General features: G+C 35.9%; 1 protein-coding gene across 1 annotated transcript in view; it reads right to left on the minus strand.

Moving 5' to 3' along the window:
• The window catches only part of LOC109101270 (protein eyes shut homolog), a 194,177-nt gene that overhangs the window by 64,969 nt on the left and 111,797 nt on the right, over positions 1–17,411 (minus strand). The window contains 6 exon segments of the mRNA XM_042769360.1: positions 321–433; positions 2,058–2,208; positions 5,311–5,402; positions 5,533–5,717; positions 14,262–14,487; positions 16,647–16,771. Coding sequence (XP_042625294.1) covers positions 321–433; positions 2,058–2,208; positions 5,311–5,402; positions 5,533–5,717; positions 14,262–14,487; positions 16,647–16,771 — 892 coding nt within the window.

Raw genomic sequence — 17,411 nt, forward strand, 5'->3', positions numbered from 1 at the left:
ATTTTAATATATTTTAAATTGCTATTTATTGCTGTCATGACAAAGCTAAATTTTCAGCAGCCATTTCTCCAGTTTTCAGAGTCACATGATCCTTTAGAAATAATTATAATACGCTGATGTGAGAGTTGAAAACAGTAATGAACTGCAAAGTTCAATATTTTTCTATAAAAAAGGTACAAATACTACACTGGAATTTCTATAGTGACAAATAAGCAAATCATTTATTTTTGAACAAACTGATTCACTAATATGAATAATTTAAAATGAATGTAGACTTTCAAACGCTGCAAAATTCCTGATGCAAAATCAGGTTCAATTACCTGCAGTAGTCAACATTGTTCCTGGCAATGGCATGGTCCACACGGAATCTTCTAAGCTTATTAATTTCGATTATTTCAATGCAGCCGGTATAGTTGTGGAAAGGCTCAGCTTCCTGAGGGAACACAGAACAACAACAAAGTCTCAAGCAGTTTCTTCTGAGGAGAACAGAAAAACATCTCAGGCCTAAGGGTGAAAATGAAAAATGGCTACAAAGCAGCTATTCTGGGAGAAGAAAGTGCCGTACAACAAAGAGGTTGCGTTTTAAGGCATTAAGTTCACCCAAAAATGAGAATTCTGTCATTATTTACTCACTCTCATCATTAAAAAAAAATGTTTTATTTCTCCTTTGGAACATAAAAGTAGATATGCTAAAGAATTGTTATAGAAATCTTTCCATACAACAATTCATAGTGACCAAGGGCTCTCAAGGACAAAACACACATCAACAAAAGTAGTTCACATGACTTGTGCACTACATTCTAATTCTTGATACAATGCAATGCACTGAGTAATGAAATTACTTGCGTTTTAGTTATTCACAGATTCAATTTTCACTTTTGCCTTTTTTGAGCAGGCGTTGGTCATTATGAGCTGTTGTTGTATGTCACGAGCTGCATAATGAATCTTCAAAAATGTCAACTTTTGTGTTACATAAAACATTTAATAGCATTAGCATCTGTTTAAAACTGATACACATAATGGAACAAGAATATGTATTAATACAATGACACTTTCACTTTATTAACATATAAAAATATTCAGCAGGATTTGTAGCATTCATATAAATATATCATATATTTATATAAATGCTTCAAATGCTACTGAATATTTTTAAAGGCAATAAAGATTCTTCAAATAAGACAGAAATGGCTCATACAGCATTACCAGTAGGATAGACTGCATTGATGACGAACAAACAAACAAACAAAACCCCTCTATTTCATTATCAGCACTGTGAAAAGAAAAAAAAAAGCATATGGAGCCAATCTTTGTTGTCTAGACGAATACATCTCAAGCTCTCCTTTTTCTTCTCCTAACAGTATCTCAAGTGCCCGTGACCTGCTTCTAGCCGCCTGAAGGAAAATGAAAAGTGTGCCTGCTAGTTTCTCAGGGCTTTATCACTGTCAATATGTAGACCTTGACAGTTCTTTGAAGCCCTCTAAACCAGTTTTTAGTAACCTGAAAATTACTGGAAAATTCATGTCCATTTTAATCCAATTTAAGTCGGATGTGTCTCTGCGGTAACTGGTCAGGTCATTGTGTAACATGACAAAGGCAAACCATCAATCTTTCCTTGCTTCCACATTATAATCAGAGTTCCCAGCGGGCATAACAATTTCAGTGACTTTTCAAACTTTCCAGTCATTAATAAAGTGTGATGTCACTATCTTAACACTAAAGATAGTGTTAACTCTAGTTCTCCAAATCAAGGTGAAATTATATAATGAAAAATTAATGTCATGTAAAAAAAAAAAATATATATATATATATATATATATATATATATATATATATATATATAAATAATTGTGATAGCTATCATAACTTACCAATTAAAACAGTTCAATATGATTAAATTTGATTTTATGGCAGAATTAACACTAAGTTGAACCCCCACCCCACCCCCACAAACATAAGATACATACATTGTAAATGTCTTTACTGGCATTCATTGGTTACTTTACTTGAATGGTAGTTTACATTATATACAGGGAGTTTACATAATAAACTCTTACTTTATAAGGTGGATAAAGAAGAGGAAGTCCTCCTATGAAGAGACTGTCAGTTCTCTGTAAATTCATGACTGTTGTGAAATTGCTTGGGATACTTCTGACAGTCCTAAAGCCTGAAATAGTGACTTCGGCTGCACACGGAGAAAGATACTGTCTGTGGAAAACAAAGATAAAAACAAAATAAAGACCAGTGTGATATGCATGTGGACAAAATGTTCTCTGTCTTGTTATAAATCAACATTTCAGGTCCCTTTTTCCTGTATCTCTTCACCTAATGGTGGTAAATGCACTCAATTAATGATCTTTAGTATTAACACCAAAGGCGTGTTTTAAGGCAATTTAAGGCAATGTTAATAAGATACATTTGCTATGCCTAAAGTAGAACACAATTACTCTAAAAGCTAAGCACTGCTAATGCCCGCATTATCTGTTATTATTTTCCGCTTTTTTAATATTCAGACCAAAAACAGGTTATGGTGAATGACTCCTAATGACGGTGTTGTTTCCATGGATACATGAGATACAGGAAAGCACTGAGAAAGAAAAAGGGTCCACAGTGAATTCATTAGCCAATACAGCATTTAAAATATCATGGTTATCGTAAGCTTTCAACTAGAACTAACAGTCTAGGGCCGTACCATGTATGCAAATGATTTAATCTTGTTTTAAATAGCAGCATATACCATAATGCATCAGACACAGCTTAAAAACAACTGTTAACTGTTTTATTGACAGTTAAAAGCTAATTAAAATGGCTCTTGCGACAGTAAATCATGACAAAAAAAAATAAAATCCACTAAATAAATGATTTGCTATGCTCAAGGGCGTCTTTCACCTGCGGCTAATTATTTCCCCTCTTCCTTTTAAAGACATCTTATGTGTCTTGGACAGACTGTTCCGGAGATGTACCCAAGCCTTGGGAGTTTTCCAAAGCTTATTCTGCCCTTCCAAACAACAGGGGAGGAAAGATAATTACCTCAGTGTGGATTCTGGGATAACTATGTGCAGCTGGAGGATTGGCCTACAGATGCTCAGCTCATAATGGCAGTATCCCCCCTAGCCTTCATATCCGTCTCCCCATCTTCGGAGGTTCAGAGAAGCCAATCTTGACTGATTTGTTAAGCCTGTAATTCACAGGCTGTGGAGTCTCTCTTGCTTTGCTCCACACCTCAGGAGGAGAGACCACCAGGCCCTGGATGTCCTCCCTCTGGAGCAGCCGGAGAGACTGTTCATTTAGAAGAGCTCCACCAGAGCAGCCTGGCATCTCGCCAGAGAGCCACTGGTCCCATCGAGTCTTTGATCAGACAGTTCCCCAGCAGGACATACAGAGAATGCTCCTTTTACTTAAAAATGCTTTAAAGGCGACAATAAAGCACAGCATGACCCTTTATAATTGTTTCACAGGTTCACTCGGTCATGTGAGACATGAATAAGGGAGCGAAACTTAAAGGGGTTGCATTGTAGCTTTTAATTTTGAAAAAATATCATTTTATATTTTTCCCTGTGGTCCACTTACATCATGTTGTGCACCAAAACTGGTTGTTACTGAATTTTACATGACCATTCTCCACCTTCTCTGTGAACCTCAGAACTAAACAGACTGCTTTGTGTACTACTGTGCCTTTAAGAATTTTAAATGCTCTCTTTACCACGGTTGGGCAAAATTCAGAATTGAAGAATCCTTTTCAGTTTATGAGCTTGAATTTGAATCGAATTGGCCACGACCCACAGGACGTTTAATTAGAATATGAATTGGAATATCAGAACGAGGAAACACTGAATTACAATTCAAAGAAATTCAAAACAATCACACAACAGAGAAATCCAATTAGTGCAGCAAGTTTCCTAAACAAAACATGACTAAAACTAATGACTAATTAAGCCTATACTGTATATTCCCTGATATGTAGACTATAATGGTCTTCTCAAGTTCAACACATTCAAAACAATTAACACAGCCATCAATTTCAAATTTGTCACATCTGTTCTTTAAAAAAAGCTAATTTTTGGCGCCAATCCGTAAACATTAAAATACTCATGTTGTTAATATGCATGTTAATTTGAATTTAGTAATGGTAAAATTCACTTATTAGACTTTTCTATCCAAAGTTATATCCAATTTTAATTCCATTACTATGACGATGCAATGCATAAAACCCTAAAATGTCCAAATAAATGACGAGAACAATTACACCTTAAACAAAACGATTGAGCTTACTGATCAACAATTACTGATTGAACATAATTTGCACTAAACCAGGCATTCTCTTTTAAATACTAACATCACCTATTGCAGTGCACATTATGCCTGGTTAGTGAAAAAGACAGGTTTTTATTCAGCATAAAAAAGTGACAACTGTTTAGTGAATTCTCACCTGTATGTTTTCATAGTATAACAAACTCTATTTCAATAGATCAAGAAAATTCTGATTTGAATAATATGACCCCTTTAAAGATATGGTCACTCAGCCCTGTTTTTTCCCCTACTCAGTCTTGTTTTCACAACTCTCTTTCACACTAAGTCTTTTGCTAGTTGGCACAAAAGTAATGACTGATTTGTGCAGCTGGCGCATCTTGGAAGCTTTTCAAATTCTCTATGAAAAACAGACATAAACAGGCTGATGCACTCAAGATCGGGAGCTGGCTAAAGCGTTTGGATGTGAAGAGGCTGCGCTGTCTCTCAGAGACTCAGAATCTGATCAAATCTTTCTATGACTATTACCGTGCATTTTACTTTCTGCTGAATCAGATGAAAAGAAACAAACCTAATGGACCTGTGTGAATTGTGCTTGCGAACATCAAAGTCATTCAGCAATCATTCAGCTCTCAGTCCAAATACCCAGGCCTGACTATCCTGGGGTTATACTGCACCCATTTACAGACTTGAACAAGTGTAAATACTGTATAAGAGCTGAACAGAAATACTCCCCATCATGTAAATGAATAACATAATGTGTATAATATCTGTATTTAGGTCTCTGTTAGGATCTCAGTGCCATTTGATTGGCTGCCACACATCAGTCGTCCTGTTATTGTAAACTTTTTCTTGTGGAACAAATTTATCATGACTGACAATCAACAGTGCCTGTCTATTCTCCAGTTTCTAACTGTGGTCTATTTCTAACTTATAGATAAGCTCCAAAGGGTACTTTACATTAATGACCAGTTTCACCATCTTCTTATACAACTGACATCTGATTCCTTTTAATCTCTATGATCACAAACTATATGGATACTGGAGGAGAAATTCTCTTACCTCAATAGCAGCACATGCTCATTTCCATCAGCAACCTGCTGTGCTGTATTGATCCGCTGAGGTCCCTCCTTTTGGTTGCACAAAAAGTCATACTGGAGTGTGTGGGAAAAGAATGTATCAGTATTTTTTAATTAATTATTCCTCGTGCATATTTTTTGATTTCTAAAGGTAATGACATAGCTTTGAAAAAAAAAAAAAGTGTATATGCATTTGCAGTATTACCTGAAGCGTTCCATTATAAATGTAGAGTTTGATGAAGAAGATGCCTTTTATGGCACTGGCTGAATACAGCAGGGTTCCGTACATGGATTCAGTCAGGAATCTCACCGTGACACTGAATGCAGCACCGACTTCAATGCCCTCAAACTCCAAAAAGGATTTCCCAGAATATCTCCCAAAACTAATATCTGCAGGAGAGAAATGTAGGCAGTTAAGCATAGTTCCACCATAGCTCCGCTCAACTTGAATAGTATAAAGTCGACATTTGTGTGAATGTTTGCCGCTACCTGGAACCAAAATTTGCAAAGATATCGAAGGTTTTATTTCATTATGGGGGTTAGTAAACAAAAACAACCTGTTTTTCAAAATACAGCTGAATTAAATATATATTTAATACAGTAATATTTCATCCTGGGTACAAGAAAATGTAGCCTCATGCTACAGTGAATCTTAATGAGAATGAACATCACAGAACCTTTGTTATCATGCCATTCCAAATAATAAGTGGGCAACACAACTTTATTAATATGCAGCGCTGTATGAGAACATGAGTGAATAAGAATAGAAAATCTGAATAAACTCTGAATAAAAATGAGTCAAATCTGAATAAACTGGAATAAATTACGTCTCACATGGAAAAGAAACTTTTGTGACAGTTATAATAATTAGTGAATATTTTAACTTTTTACTGTGCAGATCTACATATTTCATTCTGACACTATCCATTTTTAATCATCTTTTAATGGACTTAACTGAAACTGAAGAAACACATGAGTAACATTATGAACACTGGAAACCATCAAAGAATTGATACTCTCCACATTGAATTCCCCACAGTGAGCCAATATTTCTCAATTAAGATGATGTTGTTCTACCAATTTTTAATATTACAAGGTTACAAAGGAGCACAGTGCTAATAAAACTATGAATATGTTAATGCTAATTATGATTATGTATAGCTCTGAGCAGAAAGAATAAGCATTACATATTAACAGATTTAAAACTAACATAAAACTAACACTACTACTAATACTTTTGCTGTGCGATTTCTTTTTTCACTAATTTCACAAAAGTTAAGCCATTTTTAGTAAATTAAAATGCAATGAATAATTATAAACAATAACAAACTATTTTTAACATAGACTGCTATACAGCAATCAGTACACATTTATATAATCATATTGCAGTACATTCATAAAAAATAAATTTCAAATATAGCTAATATTGCATATTTGTCTAATGAGTGCAAACAGATTCTGGAATGTGCATAAAACCCCCCCCCCCCAAAAAAAAAAAAAAAAAAGAAAAAAAAAAACAAGAAAAAAAAACATAAGCATTAAAAAAACAAGGGATGAACACAAAAAAGAAGAATAAATAAATAAATAAAAATAAACCACTAAAATGTAAAGTTTAATTGCTTTGAAATTTTTAAGTCAAATCAAAGTGGTGCTGCAGATACACCTTGCAATGATAAGTTCATTGCACTTTTTCAACTGCTTTGAATTTACATTCAAAATATTCTTATACTTTGGTAAACAGAAATTAAGTATACATTATTTGGATGTTGTTATATCGATAAAAAAATTTTTTTTTGAGTCTACAAAACTTAAAATAATCTCAGAAAAAAGATTTTCCACATCTGATGAAAGAGTTTTTTTTTGGGCAGGAATTGGTGCTATAAACCGCTTTCATTTGACTCGCAGAAAAATCTGAACGCCTGTAAAACAGGTGGCTGTAAGATCCCTGTCTTTCATGTTAAAAGTATTTTATGATAATTGCGCCTGGTACAGTAGCTCCTTTCTCTCGCAGGAGTGTGATCAAAGCTAAGAGTGACCCATTACCTGCCATGACTTAGTACAGTTAAAAGGCAGTTTTTAGATCTGCTTTAATTGGGGGGGAGACTGAAGAATAATTCTCCTGAGGAAGTCTATTCCAATTAGTGGTAGGAAAGGGCCACTCGTCTAATGTTTTCTGCTGTCAGTGGATTCTGTGAAGCCACTGATGTTCACCTTAAAATGTCCTTACCACTGTAGTGCATCTGTCATGCTTAGACATGGCAGAAAATCACTCATCCATAATTAAAATCTAAATGCATTATGTATGTTTAACATTTCAAAGGATGCAATCCTTCAAATGTAACAAAAAGCACAGGAACATGTCAGTTACCATTGATCATTTTTTGCATCCCAAGAGCTGATAAAGCTAAAAAAGGGGCTTTTTTTCTCCAGCAGGTGCTTCGTAAATGAGAGTAGCTTGCTTTGAGAAGGTCTAAGAAGATCTCTCTACTGCGTAAACCTCTTTCTGTCAGCTTGAGGAACCTCATCCCTGTACCATAAGGGGTTTTTAGCACAAATGAACAGTAACCCACATGATACTTGCAGCAGCACATGGTTTGCAAAAAAAGGCACATAAATTCTCCTTGCAAAGATAGCGAGAGTGAGTGACTGTCTGAGAAAAATTATACCAGCTTATTACATGCCTCATTTTAAGCCATGATATCCTGCTCTCTGTCATCCGTATCAGTCGGCAATTATGGGACATTTTCAGAGACTTCCACCCTCTTTGAGATCATTTAGGGCACTGATGCGGACAAACTTAAAAGACCGGCTCTGACTTGAGCAATTTGGCCTGAGCATTAGCGTTGGTCTGGAGTTAATGCCCTTCAATCTCAAACAGTTCCTATGAAAGGTCTCACCTCGGGGTATTTTGCAATGAAACGCTCAATAATGTGGAACTGCCTGTGGTATTTCACCCTTCCTGTGATTGACCGATGCTAAGCTACAAAAAAAAAAAGAGCACACGTTTTGAGATTGCTGTCACGATTAATGGACCTACAGCAGATGAGGCCTTTATCAATATTTGCTTGACTTTAAATCTTTTTAATGCAGAAATCTTTTGATCTGCCATTGAAGGTCTCTGGGGTATTTTGTTGATTAAGGAGCTTGTAGAAAAAACCCCATGCATCTGCTAAGTCCTGCACTCCATAATAGGAAAATATCTGAGAGTAAGGCCTGTGACTGAAAGATTGGAGACTTATCAAGAAACGAGAGGCTATGATCTCCGATTAATGAGGATGAATGCCGGGCGACTACAGAGCATCTACCTTCTCCCTCTCCTGGTGTTCCAGGCAGGTTTACCAGTGTTGATGATGGAAAATTACCCCTCTGAGACTGAGCCATTCATTAATTTGAGATGCTTGTTTGGACTGATATAAGGCTTTCACGCAGTCCGTGATTGCTGTCGTGAGACAAACACTCACCTCATTAGCAATTAACTCCAGATCCCTTTTTGAAATCTGCATTTTAGCCACTGACTTCTCCACATGCTTGGCGCAGTAAGCTCTCACTGGTTCTTTAACATTCAAATCGTTGAAAACCAGTCAATAGGAACAGGTGACTGTGAGCTCATTCAGCAGTTATTATCGACAGAGAGAGCCATGAAAGACACACTACAGGAAATCTCGAACATAAAACTCTTATTGGATAAAATAAGTCCGCAAACACTTTGAAGGTGTAGTTATTGCTCATGTTTGTGAAATGCTGACTCTGCTGGATCGCTGCCAGTTGCGCTGATGAACACTATTATGGGATGTATAAATATAGATCTCTGTAAAGGGAAGAACAAGAGAGAGTGTGGAAAAGATCAGCGTTTTCTTTATGCCCATTCAAAAATAGTGTTGTTTAATGAATGAATGGTAAGGCTCATCCACTAAAACTGTAGAAGCAAGGAAAGTACTCATGAAATACTGTATATACAAATACAAGACTAACTTTGCACTTATGCACCATTTTAATCAGCTGCTTCTTTTACACTTAAATAACTTTAATTAGTATACAAACATTATTAGAGACTTTTGCTATTGTACATTTTGGCACATAACTCACCTGTACCACTTGTGCTATGAATGACACCTCAAATTGTGAGGCCTTTTGAAAAGAAGTGTGCTTTAACTTTTCTATGCGATCGTGATTTGTTGCCTGGCAGACCATAAAACATGAAAAAAGGACCCTATCTGAAAAAAAAAAAAAAAAAGTACAATACCTGTCACTGGGGCAGTACCATTTCAAAAAGTACTTGTGAAAGGGTATCATTTAGATAGTAATATGCACACTTTAGGTACGAATATTCATACCTGGAGTGTACATATTAGTACCTAAATTGTACATATCACTACCAACCCAGTGTATTTTTTTCTGAGAGTGTACCAATAAAACCAAGCAATAAAACAGACTATAAAATGGGTAAAAAGGACCTGTAAGCATATTTGAATGTACATTATAACATGGCTTAATATGGTGAAAGTTAATGTGTAGAAGTGTTAGAAAGTGTAGAAAGTGTAGAAAGTTAATGTGTAGAAGTGTTTTGTGGTTCAGAGTCACATATCTAAACAATTATAAAGATATTTAACAAGCTGTCTATTTGTGGCAATCTAATTTACACAAAAACATCTGTGCAAAAAATTTCCCAAAGTACGGAGCCCCACACATGGCATGCAGGAAAAAACAGTAGGCTGTGTACGATTTACTATTTAGTTCCCTCGATTTGCTAAATTGTGCACACAATTTATAAATCGAGAGAAAGAACTAGTAAATTGTGTGCACGATTTAGCAAATCGAGGGAACGAAACAGTAATTGTCTACATGTTTTAGAAGATTGAGGGAACAAATTAGTAAATTGTGCACAAAATTTATAAATTTTTTTCTTGCATGTCATGCAAGAAAAAACTAAAGAATTTAAGACAGACATTAGATAAAACTGAGATTTATAAGCCTCATAAGTCATGTTAATGAGATACAGATTGAGCAGACTGAAACCATGATGAATAATTTAATGCTAGTTATGCAAATAAATGAATGATAATTTTCCTTTATTGTCATCTGATTTATGCCCTGTCTGTGTTCCACTTCCCTCATCAGCCCATACATATACATGTGCAAGAATTCACAGAAACTTGTCAGATTGCCCGACATCAACATGCAAAGACAGATCACACGAAGCAGGCACATCTGAAGTTCATTTGATATAGCAACTTAAAAAAATACAGTAGTCCTCAAAAACTTCACTTGCAGTGCGAAGTACCAGTTTGCCAACATATATATATATATATATATATATTCACACACACTTATTCAGTATTACTCATTCTAACGTAATGAGTTTTGTCAGAAAATCAGAAAGTTATCTTTTAATCTTCCAAACATGATGGACACACAGATGAACTCCCAGTTTTGTCAGTTTTTAATCTTTACCAAACTGTTGCATCAACTATTTGTCCAATTGTTGCATATGAAGCCACACATCCAAACAAGCATGACCCGACTGCCACTGACTGATTTGAAGATATCAAAAGGGAATATTTTAAACTCCTTTGTCTTTTGTTTCTATCTGAAATAGATTCAGTACACTGGGAATGCAGAGGAGGAGGAGGAGGAGGAGGAGGAGAGGACAGCAGAAAGAGAGAGCAGAGGTATCATGCAAGATCCTGGCTAATCTATTTATAGCTGCACCTAGGGCAAAAAATGTTTTTAGAGAGCGACCTATATAGACATATCGATGAGACTTTGTTGGTCCATTTGAAAGTTACAGTATATGTTCTTTGTTGAATAATATTTAAAATAAAAATATTGCATAGACAAATTATTTTAAAATTATTATATTCTAAGACCAATGTTTGACTGTGGGGCAATGAAATGTAAAAAAATGCTAAATAAAAACTGCATCAAGCATTCAAGACTTTTTTCAATATTTTGATTTATTGTAGGGGACCTCAACATACATACAACAAAGGTATGGATGAAGTTGGAACTGAATTGACAATACCCTTTAAATTCAAATTGAATTCATGAATATAAACTGAGGTAGCAAACATACTGAATTGCGTTTTTAAATTCAATAGAAATGTAATTAATTCACATGCATTTAAATTCTAACTACACACAGCAATTATTGTCAAGCTAAAGTGTAAATATTTACTTGATATAAATAGACAGATAAAGAGATTCACACTCATGAATTGAAAGAGAGACAATTCTTAAATTTGCCTAAACCTCACAGATAAAAAAAAAAGTACAGACAAAAATTAAAAAAACAAAAAACAAAAAAAAACCTAAAACCAGAAGTCTTAACACAGAGATTGATAAATTCTTTTATCTACAATTCAACTGCATCGTATCAAGTCTGATTCACTGTTCTGTGAAAAGTATCCCAGTCAGCTGTCCATCAAAAAAGTTCCAAAAATTAATTGGATTTCTGAGTCCAACTTGTGATGATAGATTTATCCCACTATTTTTGAGTTAAGACTATAGCAGCTTCCTTAAGTTTTATCTTCCATAAAAAATGGCCTCAATTCCACCCTCTCTGGACAATCGCACAGCGATTACTCAGCTAGTGTACCTCTCGGGCACTTGAAGAAAATTCCCATGGATGCCCAGGGAAACCTTTAAAGCTGTCGGTAGCATTTGCCTTTCACACTGTAAATTCATTGATTTCTGTAAAGTGCATGTTTGGTTAATTAAATGCTCTGTTCCCCAAGGACACTGACTTACGCACACTTTGTCTTTCTCAGTAGTTGCTGAAGAAATTAGTGCTGATGGTATCTTAGAGCAAACATTCATGCCGTCATATCCAGACATCCACATGCAGTTTCTCAGTTTATTACATTTTTCATTCTGCGGAGAGGTTTAATTTCATTGTGTCGTGCCCCCCAGGACCACCATAAAGTCTTGCTTAAATGTCAAAATCACTCTCAACGTATGCCAGAAACACATTTACCTTTATTTTGGCCTTTTGATTTTTTTGTGGTTCACTTTGTATAGAAGCAATCTTATATACTGTTCTAGCAGCGCAGCATTTAAAAGACCAACTGTACAACAGAAACTCACCTGTAACCGAGAGAATGACATCTCATTCTCACTCTAATGCTGTGAAATGCTGTATTTAGAAGAAAAAAAAAATACTTGCAAAAAGGCTATGGGCCAGCAGTTCAATTCAAATCAATTCAGAAAGAAAGTGAAAAGTCATGCTTTAGGGAAATTTAAGCACATTCATGGGTTTTCCTCTTCTAAAATAACTTGCTTAGACTTTGCTTCACCAAATTACCTTCAGTGATTTGACAAATTTAGCCTCCAGAATCCATTTATTAGTCCATTGTCAGGAAATTGGGCTAGGGTGGTTCAGTTTCCTAAATGATGTGGAAATTTAGTCCTCATGGTCCACACTGATATTTTGGCTCTCTACGATTCATTCAGTGCTACCAATGGGCATTTTGTGTCACTGTCAATAAACATCATAAACCATAGCACATAATTCCTAATTAGCTGTAATTTTTCCAGCGAAAAACTAATTGAGTTTGTTCAAACTATTGCTTCTTCAGAGAACATTAGTGGAACAAATGTGGAAAAAGCTCTTATTATCAGACATAGCACAGATGGTGAGTGTTTATCTTACTAACCTTTAGGGGCTCCCAGCTCATTTTGGAACAGAGCAAAGCAAAATGTAGGTTATTTGGGAAATGTTTTCGGAATACACATTTCAAGGACTTTTTGTCTGGCATTATGTTGCCTGTGGTAATGTTTCTGTATGTTATTGTAGTCAGTAATACCATAGGGGAGAGCAAAGGCAATTGTAAATTCACAAATAAGAGTGATGACAATAACTCAGTAGGGCTCTCTCTCTCTTTGACTGAGAAAAAGCAGCGTGATCATCTCATTTTATGAGAAATTAAAAAAAACAAACAAAAAAACAAACAAAAAAAACAAAACAAACCTGATATTGAGAAATAAAATTAAAAGTTTCAAATGCCCAAAAGCAGAATTTCATCAAAGCATACTTAAAAATAATAACAGTGTAGGTTCCACTTTTGCTTCAAACACAGTTTAGTCCAGATAATCTGTACCATTTAAAGGTGAAAAATATTCAGTATTGTAAAAATATATATATATATATATATAAAAAAAATCACTGTTGCATTTTTAAAGTGTAACAAATGTCCCCAACTTACTATTGTATGAATTAAACAATTTTTTTTATTAAGAAGATTTTGTGAAAGAAAGTTTGTGAAACAGACTGTGAAACAAAAAAGAAGATATTTTGAGAAATGTCCATATAACAGAAATCGATTAATTTAATTATCAAAATATCTTCTTTTATGCTCTGCAGAAGAAAGAAAGTCATTCGGGTTTGGAACAACATGAGGGTGAATAAATGATGACAGAATTTGTACTTTTGGTTGAACAAAATGTGTTTGTTTCATTATACTAATAGATATATATATAAATAACATACCATGTTTTACTGAAAGATTGACAAGCTGTTCATAAATAATATTTATGATACGTCTCTTAAGCAGTGTCAATAATCTCCTAGGTTTACGAAGACAAGCAGTTAATAAAGCTGATCAATCAAAACAAACCACACAAGCTTATTGATTGTTTTCAATTGTTCATGATGTCTTTCATTTACCCAGTCCTTTTGCCAATATATTAAAAGCCAGCACAGTGGAAGTCAACCTCATTATGTTTAAATGCAAAAACATTTTGCTTCCTTGCTCTGTATATGAACGCAGAGAGTTTGCATGCTCTTCATGAGGAATTGACTGTGACTCCAAGAGATTTCAGATTCAAAACTAAAAATAATTCATGTAAGACTTTCATGTGGATTTTATGAGGCTGCTAAAAATTTTCCAAAGTATTACAAAACTAGAAAATATTGCATGTGCGGTTTTTAGTACCAACCTGGCGACTGCTCAGTGTTTTGCAAGTTCTCCACAGGTGCTAAAGTGGGTTGTAACTCTGGGTTGGGGTTGATGGTTCTCCATGACACAACAGAGATGGGAGGAACAGAGGATGTGTCAGTCTTCACAGGGACACAGCTGACATTGTTGATCCCATCCTTACAGGAAAACCCATCAGGGCATGACTGGATCAAGCAGTCATCATAATTATATTCACAGTTTTTTCCCTGAAACACAAAATAAAGACTTTTCTCACAACAAATATCTTTTTCTCGAAGTGTTTTTGAAATGCCTGCTGGGATACGGTTTGATGCCACATTTAACCATATTGTCAGTACAATAATAAAGGCAGTCAGGTTTTCTGAAATAATTGCACTAGTATGTGGCATTATGGTGAGGAAGTACAAAGTTTGATGCAATATGCTGAAATAAGTGCAGTGTACACAACTAAAGACTGAGGACATTAGAATTCAAGCATTGTGCAAAACTAACATTGGGCGAATATGAGTGTAAATTACAGTAAGCCCAGCAGGAGCAATTATGCTGTCAGATGTACCGGCACCTATATATATGTGTGAGTGGCAATTGCTTTTGCCCCGCCTTTCTGAAACACGTCAATTTTTACAAAGCTCATCGTTCTGAAAGCGAGGTGTGCTCTGATTGGCCAGCTACTGTATCCAGTGTGTTGTGATTGGCCGAATACCTCAAGCGTGTGACAGAAATGTTACACCCCTTACTATACTGTGATACCTTGTGTCCTGGAGCGCCGAGACAAAAATATTCAAACTCATTATAAACGAGGCATTTGTTGCATCCAGTGGGGACATAATGACAAGACCAGCGGTTCTCAATTCCAGCCCTTGCACCTCCCAGCTCTGCATATTTTGCATGTCTCTCTTGTTAACACACCTGATTCAGATAATCAACTCTTCATAAGCAATCTCCATGCATGAACTGTGTTCCCATTGACATGGTCCCTACACATTGTTCATTGCTCCCTACTCCTGGAGTAGGGGAAATCTGTTGAAGTTTAACTCACTTCGGAACATTCATTCATGGATTTGCGCTGCTCAACATCTTCATACACAGACAAGTGTGACATCATATACCTCTGTAAATAAATACTATTTAAATTCATGTCTCGCACACTTTCAATGCGCTTTAAATGGATCATATACGTTCGCTTCGAAACTGGAACTGGAATATCCTGTGATGTCCACTTCGCAGGGCACTTACGTTCGAATAGAACAAACATCTGAAGCGAAGATGAACATACAAAATGTACAGAGCAGGGGCATGAGGACTGGAATTGAGAACCGCTGACTTATACGGTCTTTTTACACGTTTCATTGCATCACGCTGCGTAAACATAAAACCACGTCTGCATTTGTGATCGGAGAAACGACAAACAACAAGCGCTACTGTACATTGCTCAAAACTCACGTTTAAATCATCAGTGACAAATCCTTTACATATGTAAACGTACTTACAGACTGTGGGTCAGAACAGCCAGCATTGTAGTCTACTCTCCCAGGATAAGGAAACAGTCCTCCATAAAATGCACTGCACACATCTGAATATTTGATTTCTAGTTGTGTCCTCTTTTGGAAGGTCAAACAAAGTAGTTTCACTTTCACAAGGAAACACACAGCGTCTCCACAACAATGAGAATAAAAGTTACGCCTTCTTTCTTTGCGTGAACTTTGGGTGGTGTTATGCAAATCTTCCCACATTGTGATGTAGATATGTGGGGGCGTGTTACAATGAGCCATTTTAGTGGGGTGTGGTTGACTCTTAACTTTTATAAAAAATATCTCTTTGGATTTGAGACTTTAGTCTTTGCAACTTCACAGATCTTCTTTATGCACTAAGAGCTTGTAACACTCCAAAGAGAAAGGAAAAGTTGAAATCACATCACATGACCCCTTTAAATGCAAAACCTTTTAATAAGGGAATATTACTATCTGTACCTGTACTTCAATTTTAAGATTAGAGTAGTCAGATTAGCATGTATATAATATCTTATTGCTCATCTTTTTGTTAGAGGTACTTCGACAGGCTGCTTCAACAAGCAATGCTGTAGAAACTAAAATACAAAAATAGGTAAACAGCGTGCAATTTCTACCATTAATAAGTGACATCTGTTCTTCCCCGTACTTGAAAAGCACCACTGGCATGTTGAATACTAAAAAACCCTGCTGCCTACCATCCTGAGGACGTCAAGGATATTTAAAGGCTATTGCAATATTGGAATGGAAACAAACGGATGGCGAAGGCTTGACAGGAGAAAGACAAACAGGATTGCGTCTCTCTCAAGATCACCTCAGGGGAAGATGAAGAGCTTAGGGAGGAGGAGGAGCGGTGGGGGGGACTCAGTGAGACTTACCACAAATCCAGGCCGACAGAAGCAGGTGTAGCCATGGCCAGGCTCATTCTGGATGCACATTCCCTGGTTGCATGGTTGCAGCAAGCACTCATTAATGTCATCTTCACAGTGAAGGCCTGTCCAACCTGCCAGGAACAAAAACCCAGAGTGCCACAGTGAGCCCACTCCGTAACCAACAACATCCCACCTCTCCCTGCCCTCCCCCGTCTCATACGTTTTCTACATTATCTCCATTCCTGCTTTCCCCATTCTGGAAAGCATCCACGCTCACACACATATGGGCTGAAAATATTTTAATACTCTATGAGGCTTGTGTCTGTTTCAGTAGCCTGCAAGAGTAAATTACTCCCTGGAGCAACCTAAGTGATTTTTGCATTGTGGAATCAAGATGCATGAAGCCAAGACTTTTCATAAACATTTATCTCTCTTATTCTTCAGACATAATACTGTCAAGAAGGTAAAAAAAAAAAAAAAAACATTGACAGAAAATATTCATAAACATATACTGCATTTCCTAAACAGGGTTCCCACACTGAACCTCCAAGACACTTTCATGACTGTCCCAGTCATTCAAGATAACTGGATAGGGATCAGTGTTGAAACAAAATTACTTGACTTTTTTTTTTTTTTTTTTTTTTTTTTTTTTTTAATTAACTTGTATGCAATAACAAAGACCAGATGAAAATATGCATCATGGCAATAAAACAATTTTAATTAAACCATAATGCTAATAAAACTATGAGGAGAAATTTGCAAAAATTAGGA

The sequence above is a fragment of the Cyprinus carpio genome, chromosome A13 (assembly GCF_018340385.1).
Source record: "Cyprinus carpio isolate SPL01 chromosome A13, ASM1834038v1, whole genome shotgun sequence".
In the NCBI taxonomy this organism is placed as follows: domain Eukaryota; kingdom Metazoa; phylum Chordata; class Actinopteri; order Cypriniformes; family Cyprinidae; genus Cyprinus; species Cyprinus carpio.